Source organism: Triturus cristatus, chromosome 6 (genome assembly GCF_964204655.1).
Source record: "Triturus cristatus chromosome 6, aTriCri1.1, whole genome shotgun sequence".
In the NCBI taxonomy this organism is placed as follows: Eukaryota; Metazoa; Chordata; class Amphibia; order Caudata; family Salamandridae; genus Triturus; species Triturus cristatus.
This window is the reverse complement of record NC_140589.1, coordinates 237,662,291-237,686,517: the sequence shown is the minus strand read 5'-3', so window position 1 is coordinate 237,686,517 and position 24,227 is coordinate 237,662,291. Positions and strand designations below refer to the sequence as shown.

Sequence of the window (24,227 nt, the reverse complement as noted above, 5' to 3'; positions counted from 1 at the left end):
GCTCTCTCCAGATCTGCGCAAGGCTGGCACAGAAAAAGAAAAAGAAAGAACTGACGTCAGCGCGCATGAGCAGTGTCTAAGTAGGCACCGCAACGTCATCCCGGCGACCGCGACGCCAATGCGGAGTCGACTGACGCCACCTACTGACGCACAGGAGTACTGCAGAGAAAAAATTCTCGCCATGCAGTCTGATGCCTGGGGGTAATTCTAAGGTAAATAGTCTATAACTGTCTCTTTCAGATGAATAAGTTACTTTACTTTGGCAACACTGTTTCTAGTAGATAGTCTAACTTTTTGCATATTACTATTCTTTGAATGTGATTTCCAAGCATCAGATTGTATATGGAAGTAAAATGTTACTTACCCAGTAAGCATCTGTTTATGGCATGTAGTGCCGTTGATTTGCATGCTATGCGTAATCCTGCAATCTAGTGTTGGGCCTGGCTATGTACAAGTTGTTTTTCTTCTAACAAAGTCTTTCGAGTCACAAGGAATTGGGACTTCTCCTCCTGCTGGTAATGCACACTGTTAGATTGATTTCCGGCACAGAGGGTGAGGATGGAATGTGAAGCAAAGCGTTGTATAGAGAGATGTCCATGCAAAAAGGAATTTTAAATAAAAAGGTGATTGCAACAGTCACAGGCATCCGGGGAGGAGAATGGGTGCATGTGAGTATGCAGCACTACGTGCCACAAACAGTTGCTTACTGGGTAAGTAACATTTTCTATTTGAGGCATGTGTGGCTGTAGATACGCATGCTATGCATAGACTGTAAAATAGTCCTCCCAGAAAAGCGGTGGCTAGCCTGTGGAAATTACAGTGGTTTGAAAAATCATATGTAGCGCTGCCTGGCCAACACTGGCTTGTTGGCAGGCAAGCAAATCCACACAATTATGTTTTGTACAAGTATGTGGTGTGGACCATGTAGCGGTTTTACGAATGTCTCCTATAGGAATGTTCCCAGGGAAGGCCACAGAAGCTCCTTTTTAACAAGTGGAGTGGTTTCTAGGAGAGATGGTCAATATTCTTTTGGCTTTAGCATTGCATGTTTAGATGCATTTAACAATCCGCCTAGCAATGCTAACATTAGAAAGGGATTTCCTTTCAAGGGTGTGGAGAAGGCAACAAAACACTGTTGTGTTCTCCCAAAAGATTTAGTTCCGTCAATATAACACATGAGGACTCGTTCAATATCTAAAATATGGAGAGCCAGTTCTAACTGAGTCAGATTGAGGGGAAAAAACAGGGAGTTTAATGAATTGATTAAGGTGGAACTGTGAGGCCACTTTTGGGAGAAACGTGGGGTTGGTGTGAAGTATAACCCTATCTCTGTGTATCTAGAAGAATGGTTCTTCCAAGGTTAGTGCATAAAGCTCCCTAACACATCCAAGGGAAGTGATGGCGACCAGAATTGATACTTTCCAAGAGAGAAACTGGGGGGGGCAGGAATGGAGGGGTTCGAATGGAGGGCCCATTAGTCCTGTCAAAACAATGTTAAGATTACATATCGGGGCTGGCGGGACACAAGGAGGAATGACTCTAAAGAACTTCCATGAAGGCTTTAATGACAGGAATCTGAAGAGGGAAATGTGTTGACTGTTTTGAAGATAAGCGCCTACAGCCACTAGGTGTAGTCTTATGGATGTGAAAGCAAACCACAAGTTTGAAGGTGAAGCAGGTAGGAGACCATTTCCTATGCTTTGACTGCTAATGGGTCAATATGTTTGGACCGACAAAAGTAGACTAATCTCTTCCACTTGGCAGAGTAACACGCACAAGTGGTAGGCCTGCATGCCTCTTTAGGAAAATCCATGCATTCGGGTGGAAGATTAAGGTATCCAATCTCAAGGATGTGAGGAGCTAGATCGCAAGTATGAGAGGCTTGGGATCCGGGAGCCTGACTTCATGTTTCTTCATGAGTAGGTCCAGCCTGGTTATTGTGTGGTACTACTAAAAGTTCTAGGAGGGTGGTTAACCGTGGTTGGGGTGCCCAGGTGGGAGCTCCCAGGATGATATTGAGAGATGTCTACCTAAGCCTCCGAACCACAAACAGAAGTAGTTGGAGAGGAGTAAAAGCGTACGCAAATATCCCTGACAAACTCATCCATAGTTCATTGCCCCTGGACTGTGGAAGCCTAGAGGCGAAGCTTGGGCATCCGGCGTTTTCTGCTGTGGCGAAGAGGTCTATTTCTGGTAGTCCCAATGCAGGATGTACTTCAGAAGGATTTATGGATGGAGATCCGACTCATGGCTTTGTTACCGCATCCTGTTGTGGAGATAGGCAAAGTTGTTTTACGCTCCTGGCAAGTATTCTACTAACAGATGGATCTTGTGTCTGAGTGCCCACCTCCAGATGCACTGGGCTAAGTGAGAAAGCTGAGGGGGATCTGGTGAGCCCGTGCTTCTAAAGGTTAATACATGGCTGTCATGTCCGTTTTGATGAGGACTGCCTTGCCATTGAGGTGGGGAAGGAAAGCTTTCAACACAAGGGGAACAGCTAATAGTTCCAGATAAATTATGTGAGACCCCTGTGACTGGGTTTCCACTGGCCTTGAACAGTCAGATTTTGTGAGTGCGCCCCTCCAGCCCATAAGGGAGGTGACCGTTATGATGGTCCTCTGTGGAACTGGGTCGAGAAAAGGCCATCCCTTTAACAGGTTGTTGTTCCACCATTGCAGAGAATGATATGTTTGACAGTCCACCAACACCCAGATCTTCCCATTGACCCTCTGCTTGAGGCCACTGGCGCACTAAACACTCCCGCAATGCAAGCATGTGCAACCTGGCATGGGGTACTGTGGTGATACAGGAGGCCATCATGCCGAGGAGACGCATTACTGTCCTAACTGTGACTTGTTAATCTGGTTGGAAATGAGGGACGAGTGTCTGAAAAGACTGTATCCTGGTGCCATTTGGCTATGCCCACCTCCGCGTTACGTACCGCCCCCAGATAAGAATGAATCTGGAAGGGCTGGAGGTGTGATTTTGTAGGATGGATTAAGCCACGCCCTATTTACAACACTAAGTTAGCATAAACGAGATCATTGTTAGCAAGCAAGCTTGTCGTTTCTGCTGCGCTGCACACGACACTTATGTGTTATTCATTTTAGAAATGCTGACTCGACTTTGCCTTACAGGATAACAAACTGTTGTTTCACATTCTTAACCGTGAAATGTGCCCTTGGTCTGTACATCATGCAAAGAACGAGTCTGGGTCACTAGAAGGTACAGAGTGTTGTGTTTAGATTGATCGTACCACTTTTTAGACATACCATACATACAGCTGCCAATATCTGAAGGACAAGCGTCTTTAATATTGCAGAACAGTTTGGTTTTACATTCATTCAAACAGAAGAGCTGATGCATGAGAGAGCTAGCTGATCCTTTGATGTGATTCAACTATACGGTATGGGGTCCCCCCTGTTAACGTAAGAGACCTTCTAATAGTCTAATAATAATAATAAATGTATTAGATTATAGAGAAAGGAGTGTGGCTGTATACCACTGTCATTATTAGTATGATTGCTCCTTTCATTTTGTATGGTATTGTAATAATGCTTATGGTTCTGATCTGTACTGTTAGTCTGCTAGTGTTAGCCAAAGTACTGCATCTTAGGACGCGAGGTTTATAAAATAAACTCATTAAACTTTACCGTGTCTGTATCATTATGTTGTGGACTAACAAAAAGATACGAACAGGTATTTCGGATTCCCACCACTCCTGAGAAATATCTAAGTCGCTTGTTCTGGTTTGTCTATACATTGGGACCGCCTAGCTAGATCTAGGCTAACGAATGGGATACTAAGCTAGTCGGATAAGGGGTTCTGAGGGGAGTTTTCTGGTACACCACAATTCTCTGAGGTCCTGGTCTCCTGCGCATAGTTCTGTGCAAAAGCAGAATCCCTGCAACAATTTTGAGGTGTTGATAGTAAATCTGAATTCTTGAAGTAGGTTGATGGTGACCCGAGCGTGTTCGTGGCATTTCTGACAAGTAGCAGTTTTGATGAGCCAGTCATCCAGATAGGGAAAGACGTGAATGCCCGTCTGCGTAGGTGAGCGGCCACCACCGAAAGGCACTCACAGTTAAAACCCTGGGTGCCTTTGTGGGGGTGCACCTCACATTGGTAATGCCAACTGCTGAATCAAAGTATGAGGTACCGGCAATGTGCTGGATGGATTGGAATGTGAAAACAGGCATCCTTGAGGTAGAGTGCAGCTATGAAGCCGCCTTGTTGTAGTAGCAGGATGATATCCTGAAGAGTGACCAACGTAAAGTGCTCTGAGAGAATGTATTCGTTTATGGGGCTAAGGACCAAAACTGGTCTACGGGACCAGGAAGTATAGCAAGAAAACTCCTATGCCCTGTTGATGGGGAGGAATGGGTTATATGGCTCCTTTTTGTAGGAGCAATTGTACCTCTTCCCTGAGAAGCCTTTGGTGTTGAGGGGAAGAGTTTGTGTTTGCATGGTGGAATGTTGGGAGGTGTAGAAGTTAGCTCCAGACAATAACCATGTTGGATAATATGCAATACCCCCTGGTCACCAAGCGGTAAAGAACCCTTGGAGATGACCCCTGACTGGTGTGGTCGGGGGAAGAATTGGTGAGTCGGGGCTTAGTGGTGGTGGCAGCTTCTTTGGAGAAGCCACTTTTACCTCTGCCTCGAAACAGCCTGTGGGAGAGGTGTGCTGGGCATGTTGATATTGGTTTAAGGTGAAGGTTTCAAGGGAGGTGGTCTTGGAACCTCTATAGTAGGATGGGAATGTAAATGTGCAGGAATTTATATAGCGCAAATCACCAAGCGGTCTCTAAGCGCTTGCTTAGGGAACCCGTCCTGGTATTCCCCTGTGAGATAACCCGGCAGGGCATCCGCAAGGTGAAAGCCAGGCATCCCGCCGCGAGGGGCCCATGTGGAGATTAAGCAAGCTATTGCCCAGAGTCGCAGAGTGTGAACCCATGAGTCGAGTAGGCACTGGAGCGAGAATTATCGAGTCCATGGACATTTTATGGACTCAAGACCCAGCCGAGCCAGGAATTGAACCCTGGTCCTGGGCTGACCTCTGCTTCCAGGTCTGCCTCCTCTAACCAGTGAGCCACACTTCTCCACATGGGATGGGAGGCTAAAGGAGCAGCGAGGTGCAGGGGTTTGAAGGGTACCCAGCACTTTAGCTGCTGCAGTGCCCTTCTTTATCTTTTCTACAGTTGGTCAACCTAAGGACCAAACAGATGTTGCCCATCGAAGGGCAGGTTAATCAAATTTTGTTGGACCTGCTTAGAAACTGGAGATACAGAGCCATGTATGCCTGCGCAAAAGGACACTAGGGTTAACTCCTCTGACAGACGTGTCAGCAGCACTTAGGGTACAACAGATGGTGGTGTTGGAGATCTATTTCCCTTCAGAGAAAATCTCATTGCTCCTTTTCCTGTGCTCCTCTGGAAGTTCCTCCATTTCATTCCAAGGGGCACGGTTGTACCTAGAAAGCAGCTCAATGGTATTGGCAATCTACCAATGGTTAGCTGATTGCTCAGCTACCCTCTTACCTGCAGCATCTATTTCCTTGCTATCCTTATCTGGTGGAGGGCCATCCCCAGTGCTCTGAAATTTGGCCCTTTTACGGGAGGAAGTGACTGCAAGGGAGTGTGGTGGAAGCTGACCCCGGATGTAGAGAGGATCAGTTAGGAAGCCTATTTTGTGTCAATCCTTGGTGTAATGACTGAGGCGCGTACTGGGTCATGCAAAATGCCTGGGGTGTGATCGAGCATGCCTTTAAACATGAGGAGGTACTGAGCGGAGTGATTGGTGGAGTAAAGAGTGTCAAAAAAGAAATTCTACTCTGAAGGCTCAGTATGAAGATATACCTCGTGAAAGGAAGCAGCACTTCTAATAAGGTTGTGGTAGGAGGTGGCATTGTCAGGAGGGGGTAGTTGGGCAGGGTACAGGTCAGGATCCTGTGTCCAACAGGAGGGCAGTGTCATAAGTGTCCCAGGGATCAATGTGTGGTGGGTTGTCAAAGACATCCCCTTCCCCCTTTCTCGCCAGGTCTGAATGAGGTGACCCCTTAAGTATGTATGGCATAGGGTCGTCTGGAGAAGTCGGTGGGGAGAGTAAGTGTTGCAGGGCTGGCAGGGGTGGTAGAAGAGGTAGAAGAATAGTGACAGGCAAAGGACTTGTAGCCCTATCCACTTTCTTGCACTGCTTCGTGGAGGTGGCATGTCTAAGGTTTCTTTGAAGGGTAGTTGACGTTTGGATGGTTGAGCAGCAAATCACAGGGCAGATGAGTATTCGGCCCATGTGGAGATGTATCATGCGATGTTTCTGGTGGGCGTAACTCTCTTCTTGCAGTTTATGAAGAATTGGTCAGATAGTCACCAATCGGTGAACGGATTTGCTGATTGACACCGATGGCGGATGTCTATTTCGGCTTAGACATCGACGTTGTCTGCTCCGATGGCCGGCTCGGCTCTGAGGGTGGAGTGGTTGAGGGTGGAGTGGTCGATGCTGAAGTAGTCGGTCTCACTGCTTACTTCAGCGCAGAGCTTGAGCTGGGCATTATGTCTGGAGATATTGGCCTGAAGGTAGTGGTGGCCTGGCAGTCTGACTCTGCTGCTCAGGGCGGGATTGGTATCGAGGTGGGGGGGGGGGGGGGGAAGAGAGAACGGGGGGTTACTCACGGCTGTCTGCACTGGCAGAAGATCTTCTATTCCCAGCTTGGAACTAGAGCGGTCATGAGAGGAGAAAGTCCCTTTGTCCGCAGCAGATGCTTGTGGATGATGTCCCCCCTTCGATGTCCTCGGTCTCGCAAAAGGTCTGGGGTGTCGTCTATGCTACTCCGTAACAGCTTAAGACATCAAACCTGATGGTTGTGTAGTGTTATATTCAGACGGAAGGAGCGGCAGCCGTTGCAAGCAGCCTCATTGTGCTTGGCAGAGACACAAATTGCAGACCTGAGGGAGATCATTGGTCAGAGAATATTTTGTGTGACAGCGAGGATGGTACAGTAATAAATAGGCATCACCGAAAGAACATCGTGGGTGATCAACACCTGAAGACCGAAGCCAACCCCAAAGGGCGAAGGCCCAAGTAAGCCCGAAGTGGAAAAACTACCCAATCAATTCAGGAATCGTCAAACTGAACAGAAAGGAAATTGGAATGCAAATAGATAGGAGGGGAACTAGAAGGAATGATGCCTATGGTGACCTATGATTTTGCTTGCCATATCAATGTCCTTAGCAATTAAAAAACCTGGGTGACTGCGGTAGGAGCTGAGGAGTTTGGTGTAAACCAACCCAATAGAGTCGTCTTGGAGTTTCCTGAACTCGAAAGTAAAACTTTGGCAGGGGCCAAAAGACCTAGAGAGCAGGCTGTGGTCCTACTACACTTAAGGCATTCTAAGACAAAATCTGCTTTGTTGCCATATAGATGTAAATCACTGAAAGGCATATCCATTAGAGGGCCCAAATGTCTACTGAGAAACCTGTGTCACGGTTCCACTAATGTGACAGTCACCATACTGGTGCCAATTGCATGTCCTAGACATTCAGTAGTATCAAGGCCACCCTGAACCACGTATTTGGCCGCATCTTGGTAGTTTTAGATCGTCTCACCAAAGGAAGCTCTAAGTACTAAGCACTAAGTACATCTAGCAAGATATTGCTGCTCATGTCCTAAACGACATACGTATACGGCCCCGCAGTGACTGACCTCAACGCGAAGCTAAGTGACAAAAACATGTTTTTGGAATTTCCCAATCATATTTGTAGGCATAGTAGGGATTGTACAGGGGTGGACATTGCTGATGGAAGCCTGGACCACTGGAATCTCTGAAGTAGAATGCTATGTAAGGAAATTGGGGTTACCTAGAGCCAGTCTATGGCATCAGACCTCAATGAAGGAGGGATCAATGTGGTCTTGGAGTTGGTGTGGGAGTAGGCAATGGAGTCTGTGTTGAACTCAAGATGTTCCCAAGGCATTCATATGGTGAAGAGGATGGATCCGCTGGCAGTTAACCCACTGAGGGTCCCAAAGTATACTTCGGGCCTGCCAGAGCAAGCCGGAAAAGTGAGAAGGATTCACAGCATGGCCTCCTTGAGGGCTCAACCTACTGCTATGGCATCTAAATCAGAGATCAGAAGCAATATCAATTGGTACCTTTACACCCTTATAACTTCTCTTTAGAAAAAGAGTGGCAGAATGAGGTCGAGTCATGGTTCACGTCTTGTGTTTCTGCTTTGACTTCGGCCGCGTAGAAGATGTCATGAGGGAGCCAGTCTGGGTCCTCGACTTGGAAGGAGAAAGGGACTTTTGAGAGGACTGTGATTTCTTCCTATGTACGGTGATGCGCAGCTCATCGATTCTTGATCTCCTTCTAGCACATGAGGGCACACTCATCACTAAAGCCCTGGCCCCAAATACCAAAGACAACTTGTGGGGGTCCGTGACCAACATCTATTACGGAATGGTTGAAGCCTGTAGTTTTTCGATGGGGACATATTTCTCTTGTACATTGGAATCAGTCAAAAGAACACCTAAAGTGGGAGCAGAGGTCCAGATCCACAATTGAAGCAGCGTAAAGAAAGAAGCAGACGTTGGCAAGCAGGGGTGGCACCTGTATGTGGTTTGCTTCATCACTTCCAGGACGGTAAGAAGTCAACACAGAGCCACACAATGCCACCTTGTGGTGCTCGGGAGCAGGAGTAATATTCTAAATATGAGCAATCAACGGTTAGACGTATCCAACAGAAGAAAATCATTATGGACAACATTATAGGCAAAATAAAAATAAATTAAGAGTCTCATTCTTGAGGTCACAAAATAGCACCAGCAGGTAAAAGACTTTACATTGGTGACAATTTACAACTTTTTGGATTTATGAGGAGTGCAGAGAAGAAGTCCTGAAACCATGTCCCTTGAAAACTTATGCTTGTACATAGTATAAAGTATATTTGCTCATGTGATAACCTGCTGAGTATTTTCAAATGTGGTTATTTTTTTTTTTTTACAGGGGGGAAATATTCCCCCCCCCCCCCAAAGTAGAAAGTCATCCTACTCCAGCACCTTTCTTTGGACCCTGGAAAAAGTTTTAGGTCTTTCCCTGCCAGGTTTACATTTCAACATTTTCTAGTGTAGGAAGACATTGGAGAAGTATTGTACTAATAAACATGTAATTTTATGGGCGTACACAAACTCGAGCCATGCTACTAATGCTTTCTGCCTACTTCCAAGCCCCTGAATTAAGATTTGCACAAAGACAGCAAATCAAGGACTTGCTAGAACCTAAATGCTTAGATAATATGAACCTTGATATAACTAGAAAGTCTTATATTAGAGCTCCAAAATATTGTGAATGCTGCCATAATTTCTCACCTCACTAAATGGCCCCCTCACTACATGGCCCCAAAGGGGACAAGTAAACTTTTGTACAAGCCAAGTAGATTTCAGAAGCATCCCCTCTTTTGCACAATTATAAAATTCTACACTCCTCATTAAACATGCAAAAATGGTAGGTCATTTAGATGCAACAAATATTTATGTTCTTTTTTTCCTTACCAGCTTGTGTCCTTTTAGGAGGTGCCATTGCCGCTTGGTGGAGAATCAAGTCTTGAAAAAACTTAAGCCTGTCCTCTTCGTTGGGCCTTTCAATATGAAAAACCTCTTTGTACTGTGTCCTGAAGATGCCCTTGATCTGTAATAGAAACATTTTACCAATATGTCAAAAGTACAATTTGGAATGTGGAAAATAAGAATTATTACCTGCTTTCCTAAAAGTAAGATAAGATTACTCACTACTTTTATAGGACCAATGTACTGAAGACTGAAAATACTGCATAAACTGAAAGAAAATACCACAGGCGTGGACTATTCTGCAAATGCCAACACAGTAATACTATGCAACCTTAAGAAACAGTCTAGTGAACTTTCATAGAATGTATGCCGTTAGGCTCATGCATCACAGGCATAGTTTCATGCACTGTTGAACAAGTTACTTACCTTCGGTAACGATATATCTGTAAGAAACATTAGTTAGTTATATATTCCTTACCTTGGAATTACCCCCAGGTGTCAGACTGGATCCGGAAAGTTTTTTCGTCAGCAGTACCTCTGCGCGTCGGAAGGTGGCGTTCGTAGGCTCCGCGTCCGTCGTTGGCATCGTGGTCGCCGGGATGGCGTCGCGGTAGCTACTTAGACACCGCCCTCGCGTGCAGACGTCAGTTCTGTACACGACTTTGCACGCCAGAAACGCAGAGCCATGCAAGACACTAACCACTGGTGCATAAAACTAGGGCCTTAAAAGGATGTCCTTAACCCTAGAAATCAGTTCGCAGAAAGGGGAGGATGGGTGGGACAGTAAGGAATCTATAATTAACTAATGTTTCTTACAGATATATTGTTACCGATGGTAAGTAACTTGTTCATCTGAAAGAAACGCGTTAGTTATAGATTCCTTACCTTAGAATAGATACCCCAGCAATACCAACCCCGGTGGCGGGTCTGCTAACCAAGATCACACCAGAAAGTTCTGGAGAACAGAACAGCCAAAGAAGCCGTCCCTCCCGACTTGGCTGTCCAGGCAGTAGTGTTTGGTAAACGTTTACAGATTTCATTTAGAGGAACTCCTCTTCACAAGACAGTAGTGGCTGCCGTCGCCCTGGTGCACTGGGCGCTTAGCCTGACTGGAGGCTCCTTTTTAGCCAGAGAATAGCATGCCTTAATACACAAAACGACCCATCGAGAAATAATGCGTTTGTGTATGGCTCGACCTTTCTTGGCGCCCATGTAACCAACAAAGAGTTGGTCATCCACCCGGAACTGTTTTTTGCGATCCAGATAGAAAGGGCGCATGTTTTGGGTCTAGACGGTGGAGCCTCTCTTCCTCCTTTGAAGGATGCGGAGGCAGAAAGTAGGTGGGCACAGTAATGGTCGACCGATGTAGAAGGCAGTGACAACCTTAGGAAAGAAGGATGGACGGATCCGGACAACCACACTGTCCGGATGGACAGACAGGAAAGGAGGTTTGGAAGAGAAGGCCTGGAGCCCACTCACCATTCTAGCAGAAGTGATGGCTAACAGGAAAGCAGTCTTAAGAGTCAAGAGTCTTAAAGGACAGTTATGAAGCGGCTCAAAGGGAGCGCACATTAAATAGGAAAGAACAAGATTCAAGTCCCACTGAGGCATAACAAAGGGGATTGGAGGAAAGAGATGTGTTAAGCCTTTTAAGAAACGGTTAACTACCGGGGGCTTGAAAATAGAAGGTTGATCTGGCAGCCGAAGGAAGACAGAGATGGCTGAAAGATAGCCCTTGATAGAGCCCAGAGCAAAGCCCTGCTGGGCTAATAAAAGAAGGAACAAGAGAACTTCAGAAAGAGGGGCAGAAAGGGGATCCACAGCCTTTGCTGAGCACCATGCCACAAACTTGTTCCACCGGCAGGCGTACACCATCTTAGTGGAGGGACGCCTGACTGCCAAGATTACGTCGCAGACTTTAGGAGTCAGGTCGAAAGACATCAACTGCCGCCGCTCAATCTCCACGCAAGGAGGTGGAGACTGGACAGGTTCGGGTGGAGGACCGTCCCCTGCTGCTGCGACAGAAGATCCTTCCGAAGAGGCAGTCTGATCGGATGATCGATAGCCATGTTGAGCAGCTCGGGATACCAGACTCTTCGTGCCCAATCCGGAGCTAAAAGAATGACTTGGGCCCGGTCACGCCTGATCTTCAGCACTCTGGGCAAAAGTGGTATAGGTGGAAAGGCGTACAACAGACCGCAACTCAACTTGCGATGAAAAGCGTCACCTAGCGAGCGCCGCCTTGGAAATTCCAACGCGCAGAATTGCTGACATTTCACGTTCTCTTCGTGGCGAATAGATCTAACCGAGGCTCTTCCCACTGTCAAAAGAGACCTTGTACCACCTCTGAGTGAAGACGACATTCATGATCCATCATGCACCTGCAGCTGAGTTAATCTGCCCTGGCGTTCAGGTAACCTACCAGGTGTTGAACCACCAGGGATATGCCCTGATGTTCCAGCCATGTCCACAGGTGAAGGGCCACCTGACATAGGATCCACAACCCCACCCCACCCTGTTTGTTGCAGTACCACATGGCGGTGGTGTTGTCCGTGAACATCTGCACTACTCTTCCCCGGACAGAGGGAAGGAATGCTTTCAGTGCAAGACTAATCGGCCAGAGCGCCAGAAGGTTAATGTGAAGCCCAGACTCTGCCGGAGACCAGAGGACTCTGTTGTCCGCCTCTCCCATGTGGCCGCCCCATCCCAGAAGGGATGCGTCCATCACCACCGTGTGTTCTGGTTGGGAAAGGGTGCAGGATCTGCCATTGACCCAATCCTGGTTCGTGAGCCACCACTGCAATTGTTGAGCAGTGCCCTCCGAGATTTGGACACAATCGGACAGGTTCCCCTGATGCTGCGCCCACTGAAACTTCAGGTCCCACTGCAGAGCACGCATATGCCACCTGGCATGATCGACCAACAGGATGCAGGAGGCCATGAGGTCCAGCAGCCTCAGTCATTCTGACCAACACCCGGGATAGAGGACGAAATATCGAAATCATGGCCCGAATATCCCAGACTCGCTGTTTGGGAGGATAGACCCGAAACTGTGTCGTGTCCAGAACCGCTCCGATGAAAAGGATCTTCTGAAAGGGGGTCAGGTGTGACTTCGGCACATTGATGGAGAACCCCAGCTGATGCAGGAGGTAGTCAGTAGTTTGGAGGTGGGAGACATCTGCCTGGGGCGAGCCCGCCTTCGACAGCCAGTCGTCAAGATAGGGGAAGACTGACACACCTGATCTGCGCAGATGAGCTGCGACCACCACCATCACTTTCGTGAACATCTGAGGGGCACAGGTAAGGCCAAAGGGGAGCACGGTAAATTAAAAATGCTCATGGCCTACCGTGAACTGTAGGTAACACTGGTAGGCCGGCAGGGCGGGGATGTGAAAATAGGCATCCTGCAAGTCCAACGCTACCATCTAGTCTTATGGGTCAAGGGCAGACAAGACCTGAGCCAACGTCAACATCTTGATCTTCTCCTTACAGAGGAAGCGGTTGACGTCCCCGAGATCCAAGATAGGACGCAGGCCCTTGTCCTTCTTGGGAACCAGAAAGTAGTGGGAGTAACAACCACGACCTACTTCTGGGACAGAAACACGCTCGATTGCTCCCTTGTCCAAGAGAGCCGAAACTTCCTTCTGGAGAAGGGCCAGGTGATACCCCGACATGCGGTGTTATCGCTGTGGCATGGCTGGAGGGGTAGTCTCGAAGGGGAGGGAAACCTACCTGTCCGACGTGATGGTGCGCCAATGGGGAAGGTGATGGCGAATCCTGCCGCCCACTGGCGACTGATGGCCCTGAAAGGTCGGACTAGGAGGGATTGAAGGCTGCTGCAGAGGGGGGTTGGTGGACTGGCCTGCCCGCTTGCCCCCTGAACCACGGCGTTGGTTCCCACATCCCCAGCCGGGCGAAGGTTGGGTAACTTGCTGCGGCCTGTGGCTCTGTGTGGGATGTAGCGGGGTACCCCTTCCGTAGCCACAAAAGGGGCAAAAAGCAGACTGCTCAGGGCGGGTGGAGAGGCCCAAGGACTTGACAGTAGCCTGTGAGTCCTTGAAGCTCTCTAGGGCATTTTCTGCTTTGTCCCCAAAAGGGCGACAGCCATTAAAGGGCATGTCCATCAAGGTGTTCTGGACATCCCCTGAAAAACCAGTTAACCTCATCCAGGCGTGTAGACAAAGCGATACCGACGTTGATGGTCCTGCCCAGAGAGTCGGCGGTATCCAGCCCACAACATATGGCAAACTTCGCTGCATCCCTCTCGGAGGTGACAGCCTGGGAGAGCACTGCCGGTGCCTCCTCCGGACACTGAAATGACACTTGCGCCACCGTATCCCACACCGAGTGGGAATAATGGCCCAAAAGACATGCGGTGTTTACGGACAGCAGTCCTAAGCTGGCGGAAGAGAACATTTTCTTTCCAAGATGGTCCAGCTTCTTGGATTCCCTTTCCGGTGGAGCGGTAGGGAAGGCGCTTTTGGAAGTGGAGGCTTGGACCACCAAGCTCTCCGGGGTGGGGTGTTGGGAAAGGAAAGTGGGGTCGCACAGAGCCAGGCGGTGGTGTCGGGCAATCATCCTGTCGACAGGAGCCCCCGTGTTAGGCCTGGACCATGTGCCCAAAAGGACGTCGGTGAGGGCCTCATTAAACATTGGCAAGGGCTCCGAAGAGCTTGCAGCCTCTGTCAGGAGGTTAGTCAAGACCCCCACCGTAGGAAGCTCGAGGTTGAGAGCCTCGGCAGCCCTATGCAACACTACTGCTTACAACACTCCCTCCTCCGTAGCCACGGTAGGAGGAGACAACATGCCAAGGTCAGGCGAGGTGTCCAAACCACTGGCATCCCCCAGTTCCTCTCTCCAGTCCTGCTCACTCTCCTGGTCAGCTAGAGGGTCACCTGACCCCTCCCAGTCCTCCTCCTCAGTATCTGGATGCCATTCTGGTTGAAAAGGGGCCCCAGGAGTGAACAGGGGCATAAAAAACCCTCTCAGCGCCGGATCCATCATCGGACGATGCTGGTCCGGCTCTGGGTCTACGTCGGGTGGAGGCCAGGGTAGAACGCGGTAGTGGTGCCGGAGGAGGCGGTAGCAGTGGAGGTTTAATAAGGTCAACCGGTGCTGATCTGGATCCGGCGCCAGGCCCGGAGCCGCCGGCGGAGAAGGACTAGGATCCCCAACCGGTTCGGGCCACCCAAAAATGGCATCCTTTAACTTGAGGGACACCATCCAGTCTTGCTTTTACAGTATCAAGAGTACCTGTGGTATAAAGAGCATCTTGAACCTTTGCTTCTGAAGGTACACATTCAAGAACCTGTGGTCAAAGATCACAGGCAGGCTAGTGTTCTTCTTAGAAACTAGAAAGTACCGGGAATAGGACCGCTGCCCAAGTTAATGCTCTGGGACCTTCCCACTGCTCCTTACTGCAAAAGAGTCGCCAGCTTCTGCTGCAAATCTGAAAGTGATCTTCAGACTGAAGGAACTGATGTGGAGGGGCCTGTTGGAAGTAAAGGGAATAACCTCCATAAGACCCACTGTAATGACCCAACCGGCATGAGCAAAGGACAAAACCCTACCAACAAAGGGCTGGATGAAGGAACTACAGTGTTTTTCCTGGTGGTACAGATGAGAGGATGAGGAGGGTTGCTGGATCAGTCTACCCTTAGGCTTGCTAAGGCCTCTGTATTGCATATAGAACAAGTTACTTACCTTTGGCAACGCTCTTTCTGGTAGAGACTATCTAATGACATATTCCTCACCTTCTGAATATTCCCCAGGCACCAGACTGGATCTGGATTTTTAATTTCAGCAGTACCACTGGGCACCTGTAAGTAGCACTGTGCAGCTCCGCAAGGATGCTGTTCTGCTCCGGAAATGACGTGCAGAGCCGATATAGGAGCCACTCTTGTGCGCTGAGGTCAGATGCTCAGGGAATGGGGAGGGTTGGTGAGGGATATGCGGTTAGATAGATTTCTCTAACACTAAGAGTGTTACCAGAAGTAAATACCTTGTTCTTCAGACAGAAGACTGAGCAGGCAAAATGCTCCTCTCTGTCAATCTGCTTTTCCAGGCAGTAGCAGTTTGTGAATGTCTTGTATGACGCAAATGCAGCTGCATGGCAGATTTCCAGGACAGGACCTTGGCATGCCAATGCCAAGGTGGCAGCTTTAGCCCTGTTGGAATGAGCTAGCAGTCCTTCCAGAGGCTGCTTCTTGGTAAATGAGTAGCAGATCGTAATGCAGAGCACGATCGAGAAGAAGATGGTCTACTTCTGCACAGCCCTGCCATTTTTCTCTCCAGCGAACCCCACAAAGTGCTGATTGCCTACCTGGTGTTCTCCGATACAATCAATGGAAAAGCTAAATGCTCTTTTGGGTTCCAAGTGGTGGAATCCTTCCTCCTTACAGTGTGAGGTGGAGCACAGAACGCTAGCGGGGTGATGGTCTGACTGACGTGAAATGGCGTCATGACTTTAGGCAAGAACGATGCTCGCATCTACTGTGAGAAGTTGGCCTGGTATATGCTGTCCACTAGTTATAGTGGGCACCTTGCACCAGTCCAAACAACCCCTTATTGATGATAGGTTAAAGACAACCTTTACTGAAAGCTATCCTAGTGGTAGCTATGGAGAGCAGTCTTCAGGCTAAGTCTTGAAGAAATGTAAAGCAGCTTGTTTTACCAGTCTATAATCTCTTGAATGGCTAACTGTAAGGCAACACCATCAGGTATATATATAAAATATATGTATTTATTTCTAAACACACCCTACTAGTCTCTTTATGAGGCTAGTCGTCCAAACACATAAGTTACACTTTAAATATTACAGTAAAATAGTACAAATACACGTTAGGCCCTAGGGGCGAGCCAAACCATATACTAAAATAGTAGTATAAGAACCACAACTTGAATAAACACAAGGCCTAGAGCCTGTAGAATCGCTGGGACACCAAGGAACCACCAATGGTAGTGACACAGGGGACCCACGGGGGCCATGTGCAGTGTGAGAACACAGCCGCGAGCTCCCGTTAGCTTCTATGGGGAAGTCGCGGTTAGATTTTTAAAGATCAGGGGCACTTAGAGATGACTTAGGACCAAACCCTTTTGGACTTAGGAAGTTCTAGGGTCAACACCCACGGGAGCACCGGAGTACTCGAGTTACCTCACTCAGGGAAGGTAACTTTGGCACAGGTGTCAAATGGTGTCGGGTCGCGTCGTCGTTTTCAATGGAAGCTGGCAAGTAAGTGCTGCTGCCGGGAAGATGCGAAGTGTCCGAAGAGATCCAAGCCTGGATCGAAGATGAGAAGAACCTGAAAGCAGAGGGGACAGAGTCTGGGTCACTAGCCAATGACCAGGGGCACGATAGGCGAATGCCCACCGATGTCGGGTGATTTCAGGTGAAGCTTGACTCTTAAGCCACGAGGACAAGGAGGCGTCGAGGACGACCAGGAGCTGGATTCGAGCTGTCCCACGAAGGATGTAGAGTGCTCCAGCGTCGGTGCACGGATTGGACACAACAAGCCTTGGCAACAACAACCCACGCAGAAAAGAGAAAGATGCTTCGGTGCAGACCAGCAAGGTCTGAGGGACTCAGCACGCGGTGGGGAGTCTGGCCACGTCTGGAGCAACCAGGGAAGCCCAAGGAAAATCAAAGTTGCCTTCACAGGGACCCACCAGTCGATGGACCAGGGATCGCGAAGGAGCCTCGAGCTGGAATGCAACAAGTGGGCTCACGGAACACTTGTGGAATGTAGGCCCACAATCTTCGGTGCAGATGGTGCTCGGGGCGTGGGCTACAAGTAACCCAAAGCACGACTTCGAGAGACGTTGGGAGGTCCACGCACTTGCAAATGTGCAAGGTGACCAGGAGTTCCGGTTCCATGTTACTCACGAGGGCTGCGGGTCTCAGCTTTGCTGGAGACTCGGGTCGGCCTCTGAGAAGTCTGGGAATCCACTTCCTGGGCTGCAGATGCTTCGGAGTCCGTCGGGAGCTTCGGAGATGCAGACCGGCAAATTGCTTCGTTGGTGCCTGCCAAGCAGGGGAGTAACTCCTTGACCCCAAGGGAGATTTCTTCAGTCCTCTAGTCTTTGGTAGAGCGTTGAAGTTCCAGGATTCAGTTGCAGAGTTTCGTCCAGGGATATCTAAAGTCCTGTTGCCAGGGGTTCCTTACTTATACCTCAGGAAGGGGTTGGACTAACTCTGGGAACCCACCTATGGGAGGGTTTGGAAAGAGGAGTGGCTACACCCATTTCCTTGGTCCAGTTTCGCGCCAGAGCAGGGGCTGGTAGCTCCTGAACCGGTTTGAGCAGGACTATGCACAGTGTATCCCCAGTGCAGGACTTCAAAGCACTCAGAGTGCTTCCACCCAGCCCTAATGCACATCAGCCTGTCTGAGAGGTGGTTACACCTCCCTGTGGCAGGAAACCTATTGTCCAGGCCTCCCCTGCCGGAGTTTCGGTCAGCAGCAGGAGGCCAGACCCGTGTCTGTGGCTGCAGCATCCATTTTGTGATGCCAGGGCTCTATTAAGTTGATACCGGGTATACCGGTGCTGTCATGTCTCTCCCTCTAGAAGAGTGGGATCATGCTCCCACACCAGTTACTGGTGTGGGAGTATGATTCCAAGGTGTTTGACACCAAACACGACATGTTTCTGGGCAGCAAGTCCAAAGTTAGCATTTACCGTTTGGTTATAATGCACTTAAGAGTATATGGTCAGGCTGCACCACTGACATCCCCGGAGGATAGATTCCGAAGGCTGCAGAGGGGCTCAGCTCATGCCTGGGCACCCTCTCACATATAACCAAGCATCCTGCCTTCAAGATTGATAAGGCCTGCCATAGGGGTGACTGATAGGTTTCTATGTGCAGTGATAGGTGAGGTATAGTGAACCTATACCTCAGTAAGGGGTGCATGTGCCACCTTACCTAGGCTGCAGTAGCAGACCTGTGGTGTCATTTTGGAGGGCTTTCTAGGGGTGGCATAATACATGCTTCAGCCCCTGGTAGGCCTCTGGGGTACCTATGCCCTGGGTACATAGTATACCATATACTAGGGACTCACAAGGGTACCTCAGGATCCAATCTGGAGTGTACCTAAAGTACATGGAATAAATTTAGAGAGGAAGCAGCTAGGCTGGGGTCCTGAATAGCATGGCCCCAGCCAGACTAAAGTCGAAACAAATCAAAACACCAGAAAAAAAGTGGGGGCAACCATGTAGTCAGATTCTACCTTCCTACATCTACAGAACCGGTTTGTCTTGTAAAAAGGTGGTTTATGGCAGTTTGAAAGAGGAGTTCGAAGCTCACTTGCATGCCAATATTACGGCAACACGGGACACTATCTTATGAGTAAGGAGCCGCAAGGAATAGCTGTGAAATGGCTCTAAGTGAGTACACTTCAAAAACGTAAGGACCAAGTTAAAGTCCTAATGTGGCATTACAAAGGGAGAGGGATGAAACAAATGTTGTAGGCCTACTTTTTATGGCAGGATAAAACGCTTTTCAACACGAAGCGGATGGTCTTCAGCTCCAAGGGTTGATGTGGAGTTGGGACTCAACCAGAGACCAGTGGACTCTGATCTACACATCTCCCAAGTGGTAAACCCAAACTAGAAGTGACGCATCGGTCACTACTGTCAGCTTAGGGAGTGGTGAGGGGTTCTGCCACTTACCGAATCGCAGTCCAGTAACCACCACAGCAGATCTTTCACAGTCTCCTCAGAATTTCGAATCAGGTCAGAGAGGTCCACTTGATGTTGAGTCCACTGAGACTGTAGATCCCACTGCAAGGCCTGCATATCCCACCTGGCGCGTTTAACAAGCAGGATGCAGGATGCCATCAATACTAGTAGCCTCAGAGTCTACCTCATTGAAATCCAGGACTGAGGCTGAAAGATTGGGATTCTAACCTGATATTCTGAACTCTCCTTCTTTCAACAGCCAGTTATCGAGACTGGGAAAGATTGGAAGACCCATCCTCTGACAGTGTGCTGCTACCACCGCTGTGAACACCTGAGGGGTGCTGATACGATCAAAGAAAGCACCTCAACTGTAAATGCTTCTGTCCCACCATGAATTGCACTGATGGACCAGCAGGAGAAGAATCTGTTCTGCGGACCCCACCATCCAGTCTCCAACTGTCTATGGCAGACAAGACCTGGGCTAGAGTGAGCTTCCTGAATATGTCCCTACAGAGGATGGCATTGAGGGCCTGCAAGTCTAAAATAGGACAAAGTCCTCCGTCCTTCTTTGGAACCAGAAAGTAGCGGAAATAACCATAGCCCACTTGTTTGAAAAATATGCATTATTTGATTTAATTTAAAATCATAAAAACAAAATAAAATACAACCGGAGGAGTAATTAAAATCATTGAATATTTGTAGTGATTTAAAGTATCACATAACAATGTTGCGAATATGAAATCTAAAACTGATAATATAGCAGCTTCCTATAACTTCCTGGGAGCTTAAAGCTACCAGCCCTGAGGTCAGTGGATGTGACATCTAATGCATAGGAATTAGGCCAACCGCACACAGTCAAACAACATAGCAAAGACGACAACTAGCAGGTTTATGCAGTAACTTAAGTAATGAATTAAGTGCCAGTGTAATGTACTTGTTGAAAGTAAAAGTTTGGCCAGTCTGGGTGGGGTCCCTGTGCAATAATAGCCTGTGTCTCTGTGTGAGATCTGTGTTTTTCTTCAAGTCTTTTAGGCTTGAGGTCACTTCTGGCTCAGACACACTCTATAGCCCCCTCGGCCATAAAGGCTTGCACATTCTGCCGTAAGACGGACAGATGGTCCTCTGTCACTCGTTCAGGGGTCAGTGAAAGGTGCAGGTACCTTGGTGTCTTACACTGCCCCAGAAAAGTGGTATGTGTCGGGACAAGTTACAGGATAGGCTTCGAAGTTGGTCACTTCGGGGGGTGGAACTGCAAAGAACAGCGAGTCCTGCTTGATTCTATTTTTTTCTTTGACTTACCAAACGATTTGGAGTGCGACAAGAAATGACATTGAGATCGACTTCTGAACGAGGAACAGGACTGAGACTGATCTTTGGAATTGGGACGTTGCAGAGTTTTGCCTTGCAGTCTAATATGGTTTTCGGGTTCACTGGCGAGCAATCAATGCAGGCCTTAGAGTCGTGACTGGACATCAGACACCACAGGCAAAACTTATGAGGACCTGTTGCAGTTATTTGCTTGCAACAGTCCATACAGGGTTTAAAATCTGTAATTTTGGGAGGTGACATTTCACCTTGCACACTGCAAAAGTGTTTGGAAAAAAAAGATGCAGCTCAGATTAGCAACTGGTAGTGCAGAAAACAAAGCAATTGACGTCAGGGAGTGGCGCCTTTATAGGCTCCACACCATTTCCGGAACCTAATGGAGTCGTTGTGTAGCTGCATGATGCCACCTACCAGTGTGCAGATATAATGCTGAAAAAGTTGCCGGATCCAGTCTGAGGCCTGGAGGTGAGGAATCTGGGGTTAGGAGTCTCTACCTGAAAACTGGTTAGGCAGCTGGGTGGGCTAATACTGATGAAAAGTCGTCTCCCGAGTAGCCCCGAAAATTCCTATCATGGCTGTGAAATCACCGGCTGGAGATGTTGGGTCCATAGATTTGGCAGTTGCTGTTCTGGTATTAAAATTTTGCAAGACTGAATCTGCCTCGCCTCTACCAGGTTAGCTTGAACATCACCTGAAAAGTTCATGGAAAGTAGTCAAGAACAATTTCTTGGTGCAATGAACTTAATAGCCCTGGCAACTGAATCTAAAGTGTCTATTCCTGCCCTAAGGATCTGGCAAGAAGTATTGCGACTGTCCCTCACCACCTCCATAAAACGGTCCTTAAGGAGGTCAAGCACATGTGGCACCACCATGGCAGCAATCTCCCACAGCACATTGGCATATCTAGATAAGAGACTTGTAGCATTTAGGCTGCTAACAAAAAATACCTTTTGGCCCATGGCCTCCAACTTTTTTAGATTTCCTGTCTTGAAGTGCAGTGAAAAATGCCCCTGGGTTCTGGTTCGTGCCTGCTCTACTAGACTATGAAGAATGCCTCCTGACACTGGCTTATATAGCCAGGCATTAGGCCTATTACATGCTAGGATGGAAGTTGACTTGTCCCGTGCTACTTTTATGGACTCATTGAGCTCATCATTAAATGAGAGGAGTGTTTGATGCCATAAAAGCGGACTGTAATATTTCCATAAAAAATATCCTTCATGGCCTCAACTGTTGAAAGTGGTGATGGCAGCACATGAGCTGCCTTCCTCAGAACAAACTGAGTGAGGCCACTTCATGGGATGCTTGTCATGAACAACAGCCCATGTCTGTTTCAAGTGATGTGTCAAGTGTTGTGCAAAACCAAGTAGTCGATGGTGTTTTGTTCCATCCAATCAGATTTCATCCAATAGAAGGCCTACCATACCCCAAATGGAACCTAAATCGAATTCCTCCTAAATGCATGGCTCTTCCTTTTGTGCCTATTCATAAGGCTATACTGCAGCATCTTTAGTGGAAAGTTACTTTCCTAGTTGCCTTTTGTGGCCCTTCTTAGGAGATTACCCTAAAACATTTTGCTTTTTCACCATCTGTTTTTTGCTTTTTTCGTGGCCTTAGGACTCTGGGCACTTTCCCACTGTAATGCAGTGTGCAACGTGCACACACCATTCCTACGCATGCTAGGAAGTGGCGCTTACTTGATTGGTTTAAGTGTAGTACATGTGAGTGCCCTGTTAAAGGGTACACCAAGTACCCGAGGCAGGTACTGCACTGGCTAATGGTGGGACGCAGCACTGAATCTGTCACCCACCACAATAGCCTTTCAAACATGTATCAAGCCTGCCATTGCAGGCCTGTGGTGTGCAGTTGCAGTTTTGCTCAGGTTCACATTTCCAAATCATTAGCCTACCCTAAGTGGGCCTTCCACTACCACTAGAGCACCCCTAGGGTAAACAGTGAGGGGCATAGCACATGGTAGGTTGGCAGGGCAGGTACACATGGGTGTTTCATGACCTGGTAGTGAAGAACTCTCATGTAGGTTTTCCCTACCTAGGAGGTAGTCTCTGCCAATAGGACACCAGGGTTTTGCTGAGCTTAGGGCTCAGGGCACTTTACCAATGTAAATGCAGTGTGAAAGTATGCGCGCCCTTCCTACACATGTTAGTAAGTGTTGCTTAGCAGATGTTTTTAAACATTTCTCAAGCCTACCATTTCAGGAGTGTTTGTGCACAGTTCAACTTATGCTCAGGTTGACCTTTCTGAACCTCTGGCCACTCCTGAGGGGACCTTTGACTAGCACTACTAGAGCATCCCTAGGGTAAGGCTTGAGGGGAGAACACCACAGTGGGTGAAAGGCAGGGCAGGTACACAAGTGTTGCTGGCCCAGGTAGTAAAGAATGCCCATGCATGCATGCAGGTTTTAACTACCTATGAGGTTTGCTCTTTCCATAGGTTAACATGAGGGAATGGTCGAAATTACTTCAAGCTGCAATAGTAGTTTGCAGTGGAGCAACCTCAACGTCTTCTATCATCGGATTCACAATGACAAACCTTTCCCTGCAGTAAAGGTGGATTTCTCATTAATTGCTTAGAAATGCCACTTCTAGAAAGTGCAGCTTTATTAGGTAAAAAAACACATTTTACTTTTTGTGAAATTTAGGAAAAGGGGCTGGAGTATGTATTTTGTGAGATTTAATATTTTACTTATTTAGTTTTGATAACAAGCACTGGTGTGGGTTGAGAAGGAGAGTGGCTGTGGGAGACTCCGGAAAGGGCTACTGTTGTAGACAGTATGATTGAGGTTTTAAGCACATTATGGTTTTGATTTGCTTTTAATGTGAGCACTCATGAGGTGGATTAAGGAGGGAAATTATGGGGAGACATCGGATTAGTTGTTATTGGCATTATGATTTACTGGCATTTAGCGCACAGTTTATGCACTTTTTCTGATTTATTGCAGTATCCCTCACAAGGAACTATAAAGTTCGAAATGCATTGGGATATTTTACTGTGTTGGCTCAAAAGAAGGTTGACTGCGCGTGTCTATGTTTAAGCTAGGATTGGCAACATATGGCATCTGAAAATGCGGAATAAAGTATTCTATTTCGACCTAACTATCTCTGGAGTGAGCTCATACATTGAATACATGGATTATTTGGCAACTATGAAGATTGTGGATTACTATGGATTACCTTGGTTAAAAGAGAAAAAATGTGTTTACTTCAAGAGGAAACGTTACTCACTTCAGCAGTGCCGCAGCTGGGGCGACAGCATCGCCCTTTTGACATTATCACTTCTAGAAAGTGGGCATTTCTCTGCCCTAAAACAATGTGTGTGCTTTTTAGCTTAACTCCAGTCCACACTGGAGGAACACATCTGTGCATTCACCAGTGACATCTATAAACAATGGGCATGCAAATGGATAGATTGGGGGAGAGGTTTTGACACTGGGCCTCTGGAAGCCAGATCATGGTCCCACTAAAGATCTGAATTCCACGGCTTCATGGCAGACAGGACTGAAATTCAGGGAAAACCGTGTGGCTCAAAGTGAGCCTTCTGAATCACCCCCTACTTCAAAGGCACACTTCAGTATAACTACTGGTACCATACTTCAGCAGGGCAAAGATACACTTCTGGGGACGAGGGACCGACATATTCGAACTGCGTGGT

At 48.0% G+C, this 24,227-nt stretch overlaps 1 protein-coding gene across 3 annotated transcripts in view; it reads right to left on the bottom strand.

Annotated features, from left to right (window-relative positions):
* The window catches only part of ATAD2B (ATPase family AAA domain containing 2B), a 790,780-nt gene that overhangs the window by 293,348 nt on the left and 473,205 nt on the right, over positions 1-24,227 (bottom strand). For all 3 annotated transcript variants that reach the window (XM_085610606.1, XM_085610608.1, XM_085610607.1), the window contains exon 20: positions 9,546-9,681. In XM_085610606.1, the coding sequence (XP_085466732.1) occupies positions 9,546-9,681 (136 nt within the window). The remainder of the gene's footprint in view (positions 1-9,545; positions 9,682-24,227) is intronic.